This window comes from Bacillus rossius, chromosome 1, assembly GCF_032445375.1.
Source record: "Bacillus rossius redtenbacheri isolate Brsri chromosome 1, Brsri_v3, whole genome shotgun sequence".
NCBI classification, from domain to species: Eukaryota; Metazoa; Arthropoda; class Insecta; order Phasmatodea; family Bacillidae; genus Bacillus; species Bacillus rossius.
This window is the reverse complement of record NC_086330.1, coordinates 317,656,384-317,675,921: the sequence shown is the minus strand read 5'-3', so window position 1 is coordinate 317,675,921 and position 19,538 is coordinate 317,656,384. Positions and strand designations below refer to the sequence as shown.

The 19,538-nt window shown below is 37.9% G+C and overlaps 1 protein-coding gene across 1 annotated transcript in view; it reads right to left on the bottom strand.

Moving 5' to 3' along the window:
• Positions 1 to 19,538, bottom strand: part of LOC134527972 (rap guanine nucleotide exchange factor 6-like) — a 760,364-nt gene that overhangs the window by 120,763 nt on the left and 620,063 nt on the right. The window contains exon 5 of the mRNA XM_063361085.1: positions 12,380 to 12,455. Coding sequence (XP_063217155.1) covers positions 12,380 to 12,455 — 76 coding nt within the window. The remainder of the gene's footprint in view (positions 1 to 12,379; positions 12,456 to 19,538) is intronic.

Here is a 19,538-nt window from a genome sequence, read left to right as displayed (position 1 = left end):
TATTGTAACAGTGCACACTGTTTTTCTGTAAACTGCCAAGGCTATACAAAACTTACCGATTTTTCTCCGCATTATTTCTAATTACTAACATGTGCACATTTGTGTAATCAAAATAACACAGTTAGTAGTACTGTAACCCATACCAAATGAAAAGATAAAATTTAAAATTTGTTTAAGAAACTCTACAAAAATGTGTGATTCTCAAAAATAGTATATTTTTAGCTAATAATAATTTTAACTAGTAACTTTACCAAATTAATAGATTTTCTGGTAAAAAAAATATACTTGTCTTTTTCATAAAATAAAAGTTTGGTTTTGAAGAGGTTACAAAAACTCTAGTAAAACTTAATCTAGAAATTAAATGGCATAGCTCCTGGATTTTTTTTACTGTTTCCCCAATTGTTTAATTAAGCTCTTTTTTGGACACACGGTCACTTAAAAACACACCAAATTAAAAAAAAAGAAAAAACCTTAAATTATAAGAAGTATTATCACAGTCATAATCGTCATAGTATTTATTTGGCGCCAAGTCCGCTACGGTTGAGGAGCACGGGAGGGTAATGTAAGTTGGCTGGCGCAGGATTGACCGACGGAGACAGTACCGCGACAGCACCGGGCTCTCTACGTCACCCAGAGACTCTTGTGAGATAGGGTGGGGAGAGAGATGAAGAGGGAGGGAGAGGGAGAGAGAGAGGGGGAGAGAGAGAGGGGGGGGAGAGAGAGAGAGAGAGAGTGAGACGGGAGGGGGTCGCGCCCTGGCTTCTCAGCACTTCAGCCACCGTATACAAGTGCTCGCCAGATTGCCTGAATTTCCCCTCTCTTCCCGCGCTTCCCCACCCTCCAACCAACTCACCCTCTCTCTCTCTCTCTCTCTCTCTCTCTCTCTCTCTCTCTCTCTCCCCCCTCTCCCTTTTGAACCGCGTCCTCGACACAGCTTCCCTGGTGGAGTCGCGGCAGAGATGGTCCTCTTCATTGGGGAGAAACTCTAGTTGCCGAGACGTGAGACTTAAGTTTTCTGAAGTAGTTTTGGGCCCACCAGATAGACAGTAGTTTTCATAATAATATTTTCTAGTACAGCTGTATTGATTGTGAGAAGTAATGCATCAGCAATTAATCAGGCAAACATTCCAGTAAAAAAAATTATCCATTTTATTATGGTAGCCATATATTTTGTGACGTTGCATACCAGAAATTTAGCATCTCTTACGTATATAGAACATACTCCTTTTCCCCCCTTACAAAACAGCAGTACCTAAGTTTCTCGCACAGTTTAAATCTCTATTACTAAGCAATTCGACGTGAAGTAGTTAAATTAACATTATAACCTTAACATTTTGGATTTTAACCTCCCATCAAAGTAATTTTTGCTAGCAGTTATGGGCCCGCCCAACAGATAGCGTCACACGTTGCGCTAAACATGGTTTCAGTTTCCTCCGTAAGAGTCGCACTTCTGTATCTCCCTCCTTGTTCTCTGGTCCCCTTCGAGACACTAGCCCAATCATACCCAGGTGCCGACAGTAGACAGGGGCTACGAAGACTTATTTGAAGTTTGTCCCTATACTATTACCAACCTCTAAATAAGGCGATTTGTATCCGAGCGATAATAATTAATTTTCGTTAACCCAAAATCGTTCCTTTGCATCTTTAGATACTTAATGGTTATGTAGCTATTTGATTTTAGTGCATCAAAGTTTACACCTGATTATATTTTTGTACCACATGTTTAAAGTCTTAGGCACATGTAAACTTAAATAGTTTTGGTTGCTAGATAACTTGAAAATTCTAACTGAATTCGTTTCTAAAAAAAAAAAATGGCCGGTAAAGTTGTTGGATGCGAGTTTTAAACAAAAACCTTTCCGAAAAGAAAATATTTTTTTACAGAAGAACTACGTAATAAAAAAACTCAACAAAAATGCAGACCTTCGTGGCCGTAAAAATAAATGTTTCTGGGCATGGAGATATAAAATGTATTCTGACAAAAAGAATGCATTAGACATTTAACACAAATTAATATATTAGTCACTCGCATCAGTATACCTTATTTGGACACCAATACATATTAAAACGATTTTTTTTCCCTTACATATTATCTGGTGGTTTTGTTTCCCGTATTAACTGGCTGATGTTTGTACGTATACAGAGACCTACGACCCTCCTGACACCAGCAAGAGAGACTGACTATCCAATAACGAACTTTCACCAGGATGGGAGTGACATATCTTGTTTCTCCTTACTTGCTCTGTGCTCAGACTGACACTGGAGGAACGGCGGCCACAGGGCAATGCTGACATTCCTTCTTATTACGACATTCCAAACAACTGCCGTTACTGGAATAGATTTATCCCAAAAATCTGTTCATACAAAATTTGATTTAATTTTTTTTTCACGTAACTAATCGGAAAAAAAACATGTGTGTAAAAATTAACCAACATGTTCTCAATACATTCAAGTTTTAATGAATATGTTCTACAAACAATACACTTCTACCGAATGAGACCTAGTTGTGATGCTTGCCCTGATATGTAATTTGTTGAACTGAAAGGCGTAGGTACGCAGAAATAGTGTTGGGTAGGGGAGGGGAAATTTGTGTTCCGTTGTATTTTCAGCGGTGATAAATGCCCTGGAGGTCAGAGACTTCTAACTGTCCCACAGCATCTACAGATCCTGCAGCCATAAAACGTTTAAATTGGGTCGTTTACTACGTTTCTCTGGGACAGTGATACAGTGAAGAAACATGAAACATGCCAACCTTATAAATAAATAAAAACTATTTAAATAAAAAATTTACATACGTTTTTAAAACTGACTAAAATGTATGAAATAATTTATACTGGCCTCATACAGATTGTCTTGAAAAATTTTGATAGTGAATTTTTAATACCTATAAAAATACTAGGAACATTTAAAACTAAAACGTGGGGCACATGCAATTGATAACTGATGCATGAATACTTCACCTAGGTCACTAAGAATGTTATTGCACTGCAAATGATATGAACTGTTGTGTGAATTTTCTCAAAGACAGCTACTCCGTACACTCCTGACTATTTATTTTCTATACATAACATGCGCCCCTCGTTTTCTGGCTTAAATCTTGCAAGTATTTACATTCGTATAAAAAATTGCGTAACTAATTTTTACTACTTTATGTGCGGCATAAGAGATTATAATAATTCCACACGGCTGTTTGAAAATACGTAATTCTACATTGTATCATCTTCCATCGGCGCTAGAGCTGCGGCTCAACGCGACTGGAATTTCAATTGTAGACAATAAAAGAAAAACGGTGACGAATTATTCTTACTAGTCTGTGAGATACCTACAGGTACTGCGAGCCGAAACCCAAGCAGACGTTTTTGTTTTTCGAATAATCAATGCTTCTGAGAATCCTTCTGGCGTCGATTTTTGCCGACTTTGATACCACCCTCATATTTCCAGGAAATATTCATTTTTCCTGGGCCTCCAGCAAGGCAGTCATCAACACGGCTAAAAATCGCTAAAGATGAAATTTGAGGCCCAGAGAAAAAAAAAATTCATGGGATGAGAATTTTTGCTTCTCTTTCCAGCTACCTTTCCATCCCCCTCCCCTTCCCGGAATAGTCTGTTGTGCTAAGTTTCATATTCTTCGAACCCAAAGATCTGACACCGTGGAAATAAATTCGCCGCCAGGCACCGCTGTGCGAACTAACGGTAAGTGGCCCCCTAGTCAGGGGTGTGTGTGTGTGTTAGTGAGGCGGGATAAGTGCGACCCTCACTGGTGCTTCTAGCGCGGTATCGTCTCTAAGCGGAAATATGTAAACTGGCGGTCAGTATTTTCGTATTGCATAGGGCAACTATGAGATTTGAGTAGCAACCTAACATTAGATAGCGGAGAGATGAAGATAAAGGTGTAACGCAAGTCACTCGGGTGCTTTCAATAATTTGTACCGGATGTTTCATGCTTAAAAATTATTCTGATTAGACCCATTTCGGGCATTTTCACTCTTATAAAAATACAGTTTAAAAACTAAATACGGAAACAGAACTTCTCATCCACGCTCGGCATATTCTTAAATGCTTTTCCCAAAAAAAAAAATACCTAACTCGGATTCTCTTGAACAGATTTTTAAACTTTTTTTTCTGAAGCTCTGCACCCTCAAAAACCAATGAATCTAAAAACACTGCGACAAATGGACGGAAAGCGCTTGTATGCTTAACAAAAAACACTCGGGGCAGAAGATAGCCTTGGGTAGAATGCAATTCACTTACGAGCTGGAGCACGAAATCGGTTTACTTTAATTTGATTTGCAAGTGTCGGGCCCAGCGCTAATGGGCCCGCGCGGCTCGTGAAGTTTCCGGGGAAACTCTCGCGCGGTAAGTTCGGAACCAGCTCGGGATCGGAGCCGAGATGAGAGGAGAGGAGGATTACAGTTCGTCGCAGACCACCCGCACGTCCTCGCCGCCGGCCCCGCCTCATTAGCGTCGCTGAGCCGACAGCCGACGAGATGTTGATTGCTACTCGGACAGAAGCGAGCAAAGTACCTTCGGCAACTCCGCGCACGGCACCAGCAGGCGTGCAAGGCCTGGCGCGTGCACATGTCGAAAGTATTACTTTGGAACGTCTCTCACAGATTTACGTTGCACGCCACACAGAATTTTATAATGACACTTGCATTTCAGCACTCTCACAAGCCTATTAATTTGCTCACACAACACACGACACAGCTTTCCTCCACTCGTCGTTCACCAATACGTAATGAAATAAGTACCCGTGTGCCAATGTATCCCACAAGACACACACCACCCGTTGACCCCAAGTGATTCCACGAAAGTGTGTGGGGTGCATCTTGAGATGACGTGCACTAAGCGAGATCTGTCCTCGCGCGCACTCAGTTGCCCGGACGGCACGCGAGGGAGCGGCGACGCTCACGTGTCGCAGGCAGGACAACTCAGGTCCTGTGGCTCCGTTCCGGAGGGCAAACACCGCGAGTTGAGGCTCACAAAGCTGAGCATGGCGGTACGGGAAGCCTACATACAACTCACGTAGTTTCGGTTCCCTACCACGTTCGTGCAATTTCGATTTTCTCTCAAAAATTGAAATTTAAAAAAATCGAAGGGTTAGGTTAGGTTAAGTCAGTCACAACATGCTTGTTTTCATTGGAAACTTCTGATATAGCGGCTGAAGTGGCGTTAATACCAAAATGCAAAACTTCGGATATCTTCGGAAATTCTTGTAGGGAACCGAAACTACGTGAGTTGTAGGCTTCCCACCACACGTGCCTGCATCTGTGAAACTCACACGCGCTTTCCTTCATATCTCTGTGCGTGTTATTTGAATTCGTTTTGTTTAGAGGGGGGATGAGAGAAAATTCAATATTTAGAAGAAAAAAATATGGAATTACTGAGTAACTCCCAAGTGATATGATATTCAACAATTAACGATTTACAATAGTTAATTTAAAACATCAAATTTGGAATGAAAAAAATTCATAGAATCTCCACTTGCCGGCGGAATTGATTTATTGGAGATGAGTGCTGAAAATAGAAGAGTTATTTCAAATCAAACCTTTCCCCGATTATCTTCTTAAATAACGCAGCTTTTACAACTATTGTATTTGGCCATTTAAATGATGAAGACTAGGTCCAGATCAGTGTGGCATCACGCTCAAATAGCAAGATGCCCAATATAATCTTGGGCATAAACTATCCGTTGTCAGACTTTACTACTAGTGTTCATTTAGTAAATAAAGAATGTGATTGCTATACCGTCAGCCAAACAGAAAACGAAAGACAGTGTTGCCGTATACAAACTAATTTGTGTAACTTTTATAGTTACCGATGAATCAATTTTATTTTAATATACACCTAATCAAGATGGCAATAAGGTCGACATGCATACTTTCACTTATCGCATCTTCGCATCTATGACCGGTGAGCACAGATATAAAGCTCTTAGCTGTAACTTTTTTTAAATTGATCTGAATGATGATGGGTTTTAAGCGCTCATTTTTAATTGCGACAGAATTCAAAAGGATTTTGTCCTTTCATATTAAATAGTTAAGGCTTATTTTATACTACAAATACGTCTTTATAAGGTTTTAAAAAAAAATTCGCCCAAAACCTGTAAATCAGTTAGACATCAATGTAGAAAGAAATGCACACATGCTTTTCTCCTTTCACGTTTCAGTTGTGATGGTTGGTAACTGCCACTGCATGGAAAGCTCTCACGCCCGCATGCGCCACTGTAGCACGGACCGGGCCGCTAGCTCGCCTGTAACTAACTGCTCCCTGGAGGCAGTCGGGGCGCATTCATTCCAACCGGCAAACACAGCGCGCGGTCGAGCAGGGACCTAGCGACCGTTCGGGCCGAGACCACAGCTTCGTTACGTCACGCCCGGGGCTGGCCTCGCTGCCCGGGGCTACACTTCCTACGTCCGTCGCATTCAAACCACGTACAGAAAGTCATTAAAATGGCACAAAAATCAACACTGTTTTGCTCGAGGTCGATCCCACACCACGGTGAACAAATATTTTTAAAACAAAAAAAAAATAATAATCCCTGCTGCTACCTGGTGACGACCAACAGAACTATATGACGTCACAAGATGGCGGCCTCCAGCAGACGGAAACAAAATGGCAGTCTCCAGCAGACGAAACAAGATGGCGGCTGGTGTTTACATCGAATTTCGAAAAGTTAAAGTTTAAAAAAAAATTGAAACTAAGATGGCGGCAGTGACGAAAAGTGCAACGGTGACGTCACGATTCGAAGTTGGTGGAAATTTCTAGAAATACAAAATGGCGGATGGTTTAGCATAGATTGGCATACGGATTAGCATAGATTGGCATACGGATTAGCATAGATTGACATACGGATTAGCATGGATTGGCATAAGGATATTGTTTCCTAAAATTGTGATCAAACTATTAATGTTATAAAAAAAATTGAATAGAAACTTTCTTGTAGATAATTTAATAAAGGAAGCTAATAAAACAAGGTTTATCTTTCTAGGAAAATTAGTTACGGAGATAGGCGGTACTGCAATTATTCGCTAGTGCTGCAACGAAAAAAAAAAAAATACCTTGGAACACTGTTTAAAGTTGTGTCGTAGTAATAATTCTTTTTAATCTGGCTCGCGACGTAAGACTCTTTATCCAAGTCATAATGTGTTTACAAGTTAAGTATCTCGTCGAATTATCGGACGAGTTAAAATACTCTTAAAACTAAGTTATATCGACTTACATATAGTTTAAATGTGTAAAGATTTGTTAATGTCAGCAATCATATTTTTATTGTGGAATTAAAATGATTTACGTAATAATAATCAATAAATTGTTTTAATGTAAATGAGAGGTACTTCCGGCTCAAAAATTTACATTCGAATGGGTTATTATATTCGTTATGTGTCAACTGTTTCGAATTACGTACTCGGTAAATGTTCGGAATAGGAGCCACCTTTATTGACTACATTATTCCAAATTAAAGGGAAAAAAACCCTGGCAGGGGCGGTTTTAGACCTTGCGGTGCACTAGACCAGAGCCTCCTAGATGGGAAGCCAGACCACAGATTTGTGACGTCAGCGCTCGACGTCCGACAGCAGGTAGAAGCTCGGGGCGGCTAGGCGGGCGGCCAGGACTGTTTACTACCCGCCGCTACTGCAGCTCTGTGACACTGCCGTTCAAATGTTCACTACCTTGTTCGAGGAAGTGAAAAGGTGGAAAGTCACAACAATATTTTTAAGGGATACTTAAAAAATAGTATCCAAAATATTAAATTTATTTTAAATCCCTGCATATTTTGTCTTAAAATTGCGAACATTTACATAATTGAGTTTTTAAAAGGGTGCCAGGAAAGTGTAAAGCTAAAAACCTAAAAAAAATTTTTTAGACACTCAACACATTAGTCACATCGCAATATATTTTACATGTGGGTGGCAGGACATTAAAACTGTAAGGGCTTCAGCAAAGTTTGAAGTTCCGTGAATAAAGTATAAAAGATATAAACTGTACAGAAATACGCTAGTACAAATTATACTCTATGAATAATGTACCTTAAGTCACAAAACCTAGTAAAACATTTGTTAGAGAATAAAATCTTAATAGAATAAAAAATTACAAACCTATTTATCTAGTGTTTTCAGTTTACGCCTTGCCGCATTCTTTGCACTGAAAAGCTTATCATTCCTGACTTTACAATAGTTGTTCAGAAATATATTGACTGATGATCTTATAATATCCTTGAGGATTTTCTCGGGTTCATGAGATTTTTCACAACCTTCTAAATCTAAAAAGAACGTGTTTTCACGGATAACATTTTCAGTAAGGGAGCACGTAACGACATGCAATACAATGTTATGCTATATAACAGATATTTAATAAATATATAAATTGCCAACTTAATCTGGGATGAGTTACTTCCAGTCACCCGCGTTAATGTGTATGTAGGTATGGGGATATTAATTTTTTTACGTACTACTTAACACACGTGCCAATATGATTATGACTGCTCCAAATGTTTGGTGTTTTAAAAAAAAGGTTATCACTTATAAGCGTATTTTTTATGTATAAGAACAATTGAAAGAAGGCCTAACGAATATTTGGTAACAAGAGCTCTTAACGAAATGAAAATCAGATGAAAATTACTTTTAACATTTGGTAAAAAAAATTATAAAGATGGTTATATATAATGTAATTTGGCATGTGAAAGTTTGCGTACACATATTGAAAATCTACAAGAATTTAATTTACTGTAGAACTGCGGAATATATTATTAACTATGAGATAAAACTTAAAAAGAATGGCTGACATAACATACAACTTATAACGCAGAGTTCTACCAATATACGCCAATTTTAATTGTAAACTGATTGCACAGAATATTGAAGTCCTATAATGACGTACAGGTTTTGTCATTTAAATGTGCAATAGAACCACTGAGTATTATAACGCGATCTTTGAGTGTCGTAAAAGTAAACTATTTAAATTCGACCATTTTTTTAAATATTGTGTGGGCATAATAAGTACTTTGCCAATGAAAATTAGTTTCGGTAACCGTTCATGACGGCAAAGCAATTTTCCAGTAGGTACTGCAAAACAAAATAAATTTTAACTAAAAAATATTTGACAAATGTCCACTTACGAAATTAAAGGTGAGGGCCTATCGTGAATTAGAGTTAAATTATCTTAATATGTGGTTAACCGTCAACCAATATCTAACAATAAATAAATTAGATAAATACATGTCATTTTTAGACTGCACTTTTATTTACTGTTAAGTCTTATCGTAATTGTTTAATCATTACTAACGGTGTAAAAGTTACTTCCATAACTCACAAACAATACATTTTAAAGAAATTTTCATCTATTTTTAAGGCTTATGCTGATGAATGTTGTCGGTAATTACATCATTTTACATACCCTACATCCCCTGTTGTCTGCTTAAAAATACATAGAATTTGTTCAATACTTCCCGGACTTAATCACTACGATGGAGAAGAAAAAATTGAGCTGTAAATTATGTTACAAAATCTAAAGCTAAATATTTGACTGTAAAGCCGGAATTACAATAACCCGTCGCGTCCGTCCGTCAGATGCCGAGCGATTTACAACACTCCGTTTATCCGTAAAATATATTTAACCTTATACACGCTGCCAACTGTTGAAACACCTTCGATTTTGGAGGAAATTCACCTGGTATAATTCGGTTATTTTTTTAATAATGTAAGCTATGAGCTTATAGCTTATTATATACGATCTTTTTCACTCCAGCATTTATTTTAAACATTTTCTGCGCTACCTAGCGTAATTATTACACTTTTGTAAGTCGGACAATTCTTGAAAACGTGTTCAAACATGTTTGAAAAAAAATATATAAGCATCTAAAAACCTAAACAAACTTTAGTGTCTATAATTTGTAAAAAAACTTGACACGCAAAACACTTGCAGACATTTGGTTGTTATAATTTCATCCGTCCGTCCGTCCGTCAAAAATATGACGTTACCAAACTTTTGACAAACGGACGGATGAAATTTTTCCGGCCATCCTATTGGCCGCAGGTCACGTGATTGAAGGACGGATGACGGACGGACGTGACGAGCTGTTGTAATTCCGGCTTAAAAATAAAAATAAAATGTCCCCATAATGTTAAAAGCTCCTGTAGCAAAACCTTTGTGTGTCGTAAATTTCTCACTTGCTTGCAAAAAAATGTTTTTACAAGACCTTCACTATTCAATTACCACTTTTCAAAGGCAATAGCTGATTTAGCCTATATCTTTCAGCTAACTTAATGCTTTTGCGACTTGATAATAAAATATGATTTACGACTAATACTAATTATACTAGTAACCCAAATTTATATGTTTCTCTTTCCCTGCAGTACATTAAAACAGTGAAGTCTACTGACAGCCTAAAAAAAAGTCTCACTCGCCCTATTAAAAATAAATTTTCATTAATAATTAATTATATGTTTGATAGTTGTTATAATTGGATACATTTTGAAACCTAATAAATCCGGAAAATATTACCATTAGAGGCGAATTAACAATTTTTTACAAACATTTATGGGACTATTATTTTATAAGTAGCCTAAGTATAATTAAGGAAATCGAGTGATTTCAAGTTAAATTTACACTTTCCATACCATTTGTTACCGCAGCGAAGGTAGAACATAGTACTAAATAAATGGTCATAGGTCGTTCACTATAAATTTCTAGATAAACATTTGACAAATTGTCAGGTCATCACTATAAATACTTCAGCATTAACAGCAGTTACCTTACTACTTTAGCGGTTCAAAGCGAAATATCAAAAGATTTCCCGGGTATTGTGCAACAGTCTACAAATGAAATCGGCGCTAGTTCACCAAAATGTTACGTTTATCGTAAACGACATTTACACATTTGTGCGAAGTCAAGAAAAAGGCAGGCTATAAAAAGAAACTTGTACTCACTCGTGAATGTTTTGTTGGTGTAAAGCCATTTTTTTCTCTTAAGACTTCGTATCCATTTCGTTCGCAAATTTTCATCCGTCGGGAACCGAAATACCAACACTTTTGGTCCACTTTTGTAATTGCCGCGGCACGTTGCTACACTGCACTTTGACGGCATGTTTTATTTTTAAAAAAAAAAACTTCATACTATAAATGGATGGTGTTATGCACAAATGAGTTAACCAACAAAAAGAAAAAAAGTTATTGAAATAATTTTGTAGGTAAAATGACACTTTTAATTGAGCTAAATTTTTTTTTAACCGACATTCCTTGCTACTATGCCATCTTGCGACCAAACATTCAACGCACTGCCACAATACCGGTTATTGTGTGTTCAACTTTGAGCTCAATTTACTCAGTTGAAAATGTTTGTGGGTAGAACCATTTTTACATAACAACGTCCAAATGTCAACCGTATTTCTTTCGCCAAAATTTCACCCACGCACGGTTACTACAGCCTGCTCAGGCCTGCTCCTCACTCACTGCTGTTCAAACTATAACTGTATTCTCCCTCCGTGTTGGAATGCCAAGGGCAAAGGACGTCGCGTGCTGACGTCATGACCTGCTCGAGCCCTCGTGGTCTGGCTTCCCATCTAGGAGGCTCTGACTAGACCATTAACTTTTGCGGAGCACTATTATTTTGACAGAAAACGTACCGTGGGGCCTAGGGGCATGGACTAGCCCCCCCCCCCCCCCCCCTGAAAAAAAGCTTTTAGAAAAAAATTTGAAAAATGTTTATTTAAGACGGGTTTTTTTTAGCCACCCTGGAACTTTATCATCGACTGTAGTTTTGCTAACTAAACATAGTAAATATTTATGTTTTCTCCGGTTAAATTATACTCACGTTAGTTTTATAAATTGAAACGATTAAATCGCACCATGAGGAAAAAAAATTTTATTTTTTTTAAATACATTATCTTGAGAACTCAATTGAAATCGCAAGGGGCTAGACAACGCTTTAAACTACATGTTGATAACGATGTAATCAGTTAAATTACTTGTTGATTATTTAATCTCTTATTCCCATGAATGTCTATATTTTTGAGAGAAAATTAGGCAAACTAGGAACACAACAATGGAAAGGGTCGGCGCGGCTTGGGGGTGGCGGTTGACTCTCCATCAACCATCCCGTATTTCGGATAAAAAGAGTCCATCACAACCTGGAAGCCGAAGTATTAGCATACGTTCAGTTTACAGTGGTAGTAACGATACATTGGAAGTATCGTATCTGCGACATGTGTCAGAGTTGAGAGTACCTTCAGTTTTTTTTTGTGGCCACATATTTAGTGCCCTGATAAGTTTATCAGGTGCGATGCACGAGAAGTACTGCGAGGGAATAATAAACGCCAAGAACGCAGGAAGCAGAATACAGAGACAAATGCTGGCGACGGACAGAGACAGCTGGCTGTACTCACCACGATCATTTCGGAAGGCTCCAACACGAAGCACTCGTTGGGGCGACGGGCGCTGCCCCCGGTCCTCTTGCCGAAACTAGAAAAACAAAAGAAAAAAAATCATCAGTTTTTTTGTACAACGTCGTAATGTATGAACAACCATTCACGTTCAGATATTTAACAGCATAAAACAAATAGTTACAACAGGGGAACACATTTCCGAGAAAAATTTACTATAGCACAACACGACGGGATACAAATGTTGATATTTTTTTAGAAAGCAGGCTAATGATATAATATAATATATTATTAAATATATAATTAAATAGAACACTATTATATATAAAAATACCTTGCGATAGCTTAACACTATATTTCATTTATATTTTTCTCACCAAATTCTTTAAATTAAATTGCTGTCGTGATACTCCTTCAAAGAAAAATTATATAAAATTGTATTTTCTGTAATAAAACAATCTGCATCCAGCTCCATACTGAGGAAATATCAGTTAAAATATTTTACAAATTTTCAAATTAACGTAATGATTAAAAACCGTCTTTAACTGGACAGATATAAACACACCGCCTACAGCATGCAACTCTCGGAAAATTTCTTATACTCGCGCATGCGCAGAAGACCGCAGTCATCAGACAGTCTGCTCGCGACGAAGTTGCAGAAAACTATCGAAGTTGTCGCCTCGTGTCTGATCGCGATAGTTTTGTGGCGTCGTGCCGCGTCTGATCCTGGTAGTTCACGTGGTACTTAACTACTATCAGACAAAAAGTCGCGTCGTACAGTGTGCCTCATTCTATATCTTTGAAAGATTTGTTTGCAATGGGAGTGCAAGCTTACATTAAGTCATGCCTCATTCTGTGTGTGTGTGTGCTAGGCCTAAGAAACCAACCTATCATTTGTCTGGGGTGATTGCCGAAACCACGGGAACGAGAAATCAGGATAATCAGACCGGGATTTGAACCCCGGACATCTGGAATACGAGTCCAATGTTTTACCGATGCACTAACACTCTACATAATCCACCTTTGTGCTGGACGTCACACATGCACGCACATGTTATGCATTATCAATTTTGATAAAGTACATGCTTTTACTATAAAAAAAACCAACCGATACCTGTTTTGAACATTTTAAACAGGTAACACATTTTAAACCACTGAAACTTAAATCTTCCCGCTAGAATGTCTTATAGAAAAACTATCAAACAAAGATGACTATACTAACATGCGGGGAAAAAACCCAGCCAAAATCAGACGATATTAAATGCATACATAACACAGACAATTCCGTGGAATGAATTCCCTGTGCTGTCTATGCATTTAATAGTTGACAGTATGTGTGCTTTCCATGCATTTTTTAATTGACATCAACTGATTTTGGCTAATTTTTCTGTGTTAGTGTAGTCGTATATGTTTGTCAGTTATTCAGGTTCTCTCGACGACATGCCTACAGTGGAAACTAGCGATGGCCTATGTCCAAAATGAAGTTTCAAATGTACGGTTGATTCCTGGAATGCAGAGAGTCGTCCTGACAGTGTGAAGTGTAACGACTCTAGCCAGCCCGGCACGCGGCACGCATGACCGCACGCGTGACCCGTCACGCGGGGCCAGGCAGTCCGCTCCGCTGGACCGGGTTACGTCCGAGATGACTCGAGGCCTCTTCCTTCGCTCCCGTGCGCGGCGCGAGGAGCTCCAGCCAGGGTGGTCCACAAGCACTCCTACTCCCATCCCAGTTCACAGAATTGCCACGGGGAAGCAGCGTGCGTTATAAATGCATCGCCAACCGCAGAAAGAAAATTCCGTATAGTTCAATTCAACACTAGAGCATAAAAAATACATTTATCTCCTAAATGGTTCTAATAATTTTTTTTTCCTAATTTTCGTATCGGTATACTTGCAAAATGTGCACTTGTATAACACGTGTGTGCGAAGTCCATGAAAAGCTAATATTGTTTACAGTGGCTTCTTTTTTTTTTTTTGTAGAATTCCGGTGATCGGTGGTTATATGGATCATGCAGATTGATCACATGACCAAGTGGTATAGTTTGTTCTGAGTGTTTTATAATGTAAGTTTTCTTTCAATCTTTTTTTTTTTTTTTTTTTTTTACTTGGGCTTGCCGTCTTGCCAACAGCGACGTCGTCAAGAGACGGCTCACTCATAAACACTGTTCAAGAAAACTGGGGAAGGAGTTGGCCATTGCCTGAAGTGAAAAAAAACATCCCATGATATTGCCTGGAGTGGTTTCGGGAAATCATTGGGAAAGACAAAGTCGGGATGGGTTGGTCGGGATTCGACCCAGGGTCCTCTAGAATACGAGTCCAATGTCTTACCACTGCGCCACTGCGCCACAATGCTGATATTTTCAACACCGATATCAACATCCACGCCAGCGTGTGTGTGGTATAGTTAACTTCGATGGGAAACGTCGATCCCTAATCTCGTCCTCCCATATAACTAAGATCTCCAATCTCTCGTGTGCTCCAAAGAAGACAGCAAAGCCCGGTGCGTGCAACGACACGAACGGGTCTAGTCCGAAATGACATAGTCGTGGCGCCGCCCCTGTCCACAGAGCTGGATATCCAAAAATCACATATTTGGCAATAATGAAAAGTTACAGTTCACGCTAACCGTCCTTACTGAATAAATTATGTTTATTCACTGTGCATCATAATTATTTATACAGTACAGTACGTACCGTTACGTAAAGCTTTTATTGAAGGACCTAGATACTGCAAATTGTCAAGTTCTAGAAGCATCGAGTCAATTGTGTACTCTGGTGGTTGGTTACGTCTGAAACTAACTCTGGGGGAAATAATGTACGCAGCAACCATTACCAGTGACTCACTTTTAAAAGGTTTATGAACGGTAGTTGTGCAAAAAAATCTTTAAGTATTGGTAAGTATTTTACAACGTTACAGCATTCACAAATTCACTAAATTAATAAAAGTGTGACACGCACTTATTGCGTATCTCATTTGTGCCTTCAAGATTGTGGATATTTGGAGTTTGTATTTTGTAAAAGTTTTATTTAGTTTTTTTTTTTTTTTTTTTAAGGATTGGCCTATACATCTTACTGATATGAAATTTTGTGGTTTCTTGTAATATATTATAATCAAAGAAATATCGTATTATCATTTTACGTAATTATTAGAGTGCTGTAACTAGTACTTTATAAAGATTTATTAATTTATTTATTCAATAAATTCCGTAAAGTATTTAACAGGGTAGAAACCATAAGGCTATGGAACAAGTTAGATTTACATGGAATCATTGCATTATTTACAAATTACCAAGCAAAATACTATACAGTAATCAAAAGTATGACACTAAGACAATAAGATAAGAATTTGAAACAAATTAATATTTAGGCCTACATAAATTCGGAAGGTAACCGGTTCAGCACTTTTTAGATTAAGTTAGTAAACTACTTTAAATTATTTTAGGACAATCATGAGTTTTAAATTTTATGTTTGTTTTATAATTTAAAAAGTATACAGTATACATTCTTTACACAAAAACAATTCAGATATGATAATTTCTATGCACTTCCGGATAATGTAAACCGAGCAGGACTACAGATGCTGATACACTGACAAGAACCAAGGTAAACTATACACGGAAGAAGCCCCAACCATTATTATTAATTTACTATGCATGTTTAGTGTTTTTAGCAGCAAAATTCTGCGTGGTAAATTATTATTATTATTTGGACAAATGTTTCTGAAAGAAACGATATTAGAAACCCACGGAAGAAGCGCATAACGTTACAACAAATTCACTACTGACAGGTCATGTTTAGCGTTTCTAGTTGCAGACCTGAAAGGAATGCCTGGTCTAGCCGTACATTTGAAAACTGCTCTCTCAGACAGTGCCTCGCGGGCTGACTGGTAGAACATGACTACCGCCAGCGAGATTCTGCACACTGAAGCTTTCATTACAACACGAGAGGCGACTACCTGTTGCCGTCACGCGATCAGTCACAGGATGAAGACAAGTATACACACTCATGCACACTCGTGGGTTTTTTTGGTAACTGTTCCGTATAACGTATCCAAGTTCATCCCTTCATCCTGATGGCATGAAAATGTAAACACTGATCCTGTGGTACATAATGCTCGCTGTTTTAATTCAGTCCGTCGGAAGATCCTGCACATAAAAAAAAACTTGTGCTATAACAATGAATTATGAACTTAGTTGAATAAAAAAAATATTTCGTATTCAACTTACGATCACAATTCACTGTTGTATCACAAGGTTTTTGTTATGTCCAGGATCTTTCGACGAACTAAATCAAAACACCAAGCATCATGTACCACAGGATCAAAATACACAAGATCGTGCCATTAGGATTAAGGGATAGAAAAGGATAAAGTTTTACCAAATTTTGAGGGTTGACCAGCAGTACACCAAAGTTATCCTGTTTCATCCACTACTCAGTTAGTTACAATCTAAATCAATCAATCAAGTTACAATCTAAAAAAGAGGTGCACGACTCGATTTCATTATGCGGAGTTCCCACTCTTACTCCAGACAATTTCCCTGAGACTGCCCTGTTTTCCCTGACCAACTTAACATTTTGTACCCTGTCTTAACACTCAAATCTTGCAATATAACAAACATACATGTGTTAACTATATGAATACTCATCGAAGAAAAATTTTCAACCACGCATTACACGTTAATCTTTTACCGCGCAATACACAATTTGCACTGTCATTATTTCCATCAATGCTATGCAACCAATGCTGTCAGACTAATATAAAAACACTAAATGTATTTGATCTAACTTTTAAACACAGATTACTGTATGCGACCAGTTGAATGACAAATGACATTTGATCGTGCTTCAAATCAGTAAATTAATTCAAAGTGAATTCATTAATTTTTTTCTTACGAAAAAAATGCGTTTTTAAGTATACATGCATTTGTGATTAAAATACTGACTGGATTTAAGACAGTCAAGGAACACACACGAGTATTAAAATTAATAACCTAGTTTGGAAACTAACATTTGGTCAATGTCCCTGTGCTTTATAATATTTGAAGACACATTTCAAATTCCCTAGATTTCCCCGCTTTCCAGGTACTCTTTGCCTGCAGGAATAAGGCTATGTTAAACTATTAGAACTTGAGCATAAACACATTTATATTATTTAATTCTAAACTAAATTGATGTATTTCGTAATTACTGAGGTAGTGGTTAATAGATAAACAATTAATTACATATTTCGTAGTTCATTCTGAAGCTAAGTATACACTTAAAGCACATATCTTTAATCCCATTACTGGGCCCAGTGGCGGCTTCAGAGCGGATAAATTAGCAAAACCTCCGTCGAAATTTTAAGTTCCAGGTTGGGTTTGGAAATGTTTTAAAGAGTCAATTTGTTTTTGATTTCCGGGGGAGAGCTCCCAAAAAAATTAATAGCCCACGGCCTCGCAAAGTGTAGAGTCGCACGAATTGGTCCTATGAAACGCATTCCAAATTGTGATGGTACCTGCCATTAAACACACTAAAACAGCCCGATGACGTGAAGACTAGCCGGCAGCTAAAGAAGTCCAAGAAACAGCAGCAGCAGCAGTGCTGGTGGACATGGATGAACCAAACTAGTCTTGAGCGTGACTACACCGATTCAAACTTTCTAGTCGTCCGTTACTAATATACAGGAGAAACATTCACGCCAGAGGAATAAACGTTATCGCTGTAGACACAAGTTTTTGAAGGTTTTGCTAACACTCAAATATAATTTTTGTGAGTAGCCTACATGGTCAAAAAAGTAACTTAAGATGTATAGATGTAAACTTACGAAGCTAAACATAAGTTAATGCATATATCTGGACAACTTTTAACCACTGTTCTTAATAAATAAAAAAATTCAATATTAAAATAATGAACATTATATAATAAATTTTGAAACCCCTCAACATAATTAAAATTATAAACTCCCTGTCGAAGATCTTCAACACGCTCCTTGCAACAGACTAATGCACTAATGAAACAATAGATTACCGCAGTGATAACTGATAACAAGTCTCATGGGTGGACCAACCATTTAAGGCAGCTTTTCCAACTGTTGTGACCGACAAGCCTCCTGCTGGTTCAGGGCCTTCGGAAAAACGAGGCGCTCACGCTAACTAATGATACATTTGAGAAAAAAAATCATGTGAGAAGTCTTTCAGTACTCTCCAGTGACATGTAACGTCTAATCTCTGTAACGAGCAAATGTGTGTGTTCTCATTTTGCAAATTCACTTATAATACGAAGCTCGGACACTAAATATAAACGTAGAATTCTTTATACAAAAAACGAGCGTGATAAATATATACGCATATTATGTTTTCATCTACATTTATTGACGTGAAGCACACGTAGTTTCCACACTATAATTATCTACTAGGGTAGCTACATCGACTATTGAATCATTTGATTAGAGACCTAAATCTGAAACTATATAATTTAACTTATTCAATAAAAGCGAGAAAAAAACTTATAAAAATACTAAGCCCCGGCTTTGAACCTGATTTTCGACAAGGAATTTAATTAAAATACTGCCCATCCTGTTAACTATCACTAAACAGTTAATACTGTAAAGTTTCCATTTGGCTTTGTGAACTTTTGTTACCGAGATCACTCCTACGAAACACCATCTACCGAGAGCTAAAATGATACGCGTCAAAAAGATCTCAAACTGCTAATAATTTGAACTCGTGCTCTCGCACGGACATTTATTGCAACATCATAGGAGAATCTATGTGTCACGGAAACCTAAAGTGTGCATGGGGAATAATGCCACAGTCCTGGACGTCAGGCAAACTAACTCGCGCTCAGTTCTTCCTCATTGCTAAATCGAGGTCTCGATTACTCGCTTTACATAAAAATAATATGCCAACAAAGACATAGTTTTCACTTATTTAGATGACGTCACACAATGGTAATTTTGCGTACCGCGATGCTGTCATTACTACGCATGGTATATACTCCAGAATGGTTTCCTGAATGAGTCGCGATGGGGAAGAATGATTTTAAAAAATATTTGTAGGACACACGCCATTTCTGGTGTGGCCATGTGGCCATTTTATGCACTATTCGCTTGTGTGGATTTAACGGTAAAAGCCATTGCTGGCTACACTGTATGCCATAGAGAAACTTCAATACAAAAAAGATGT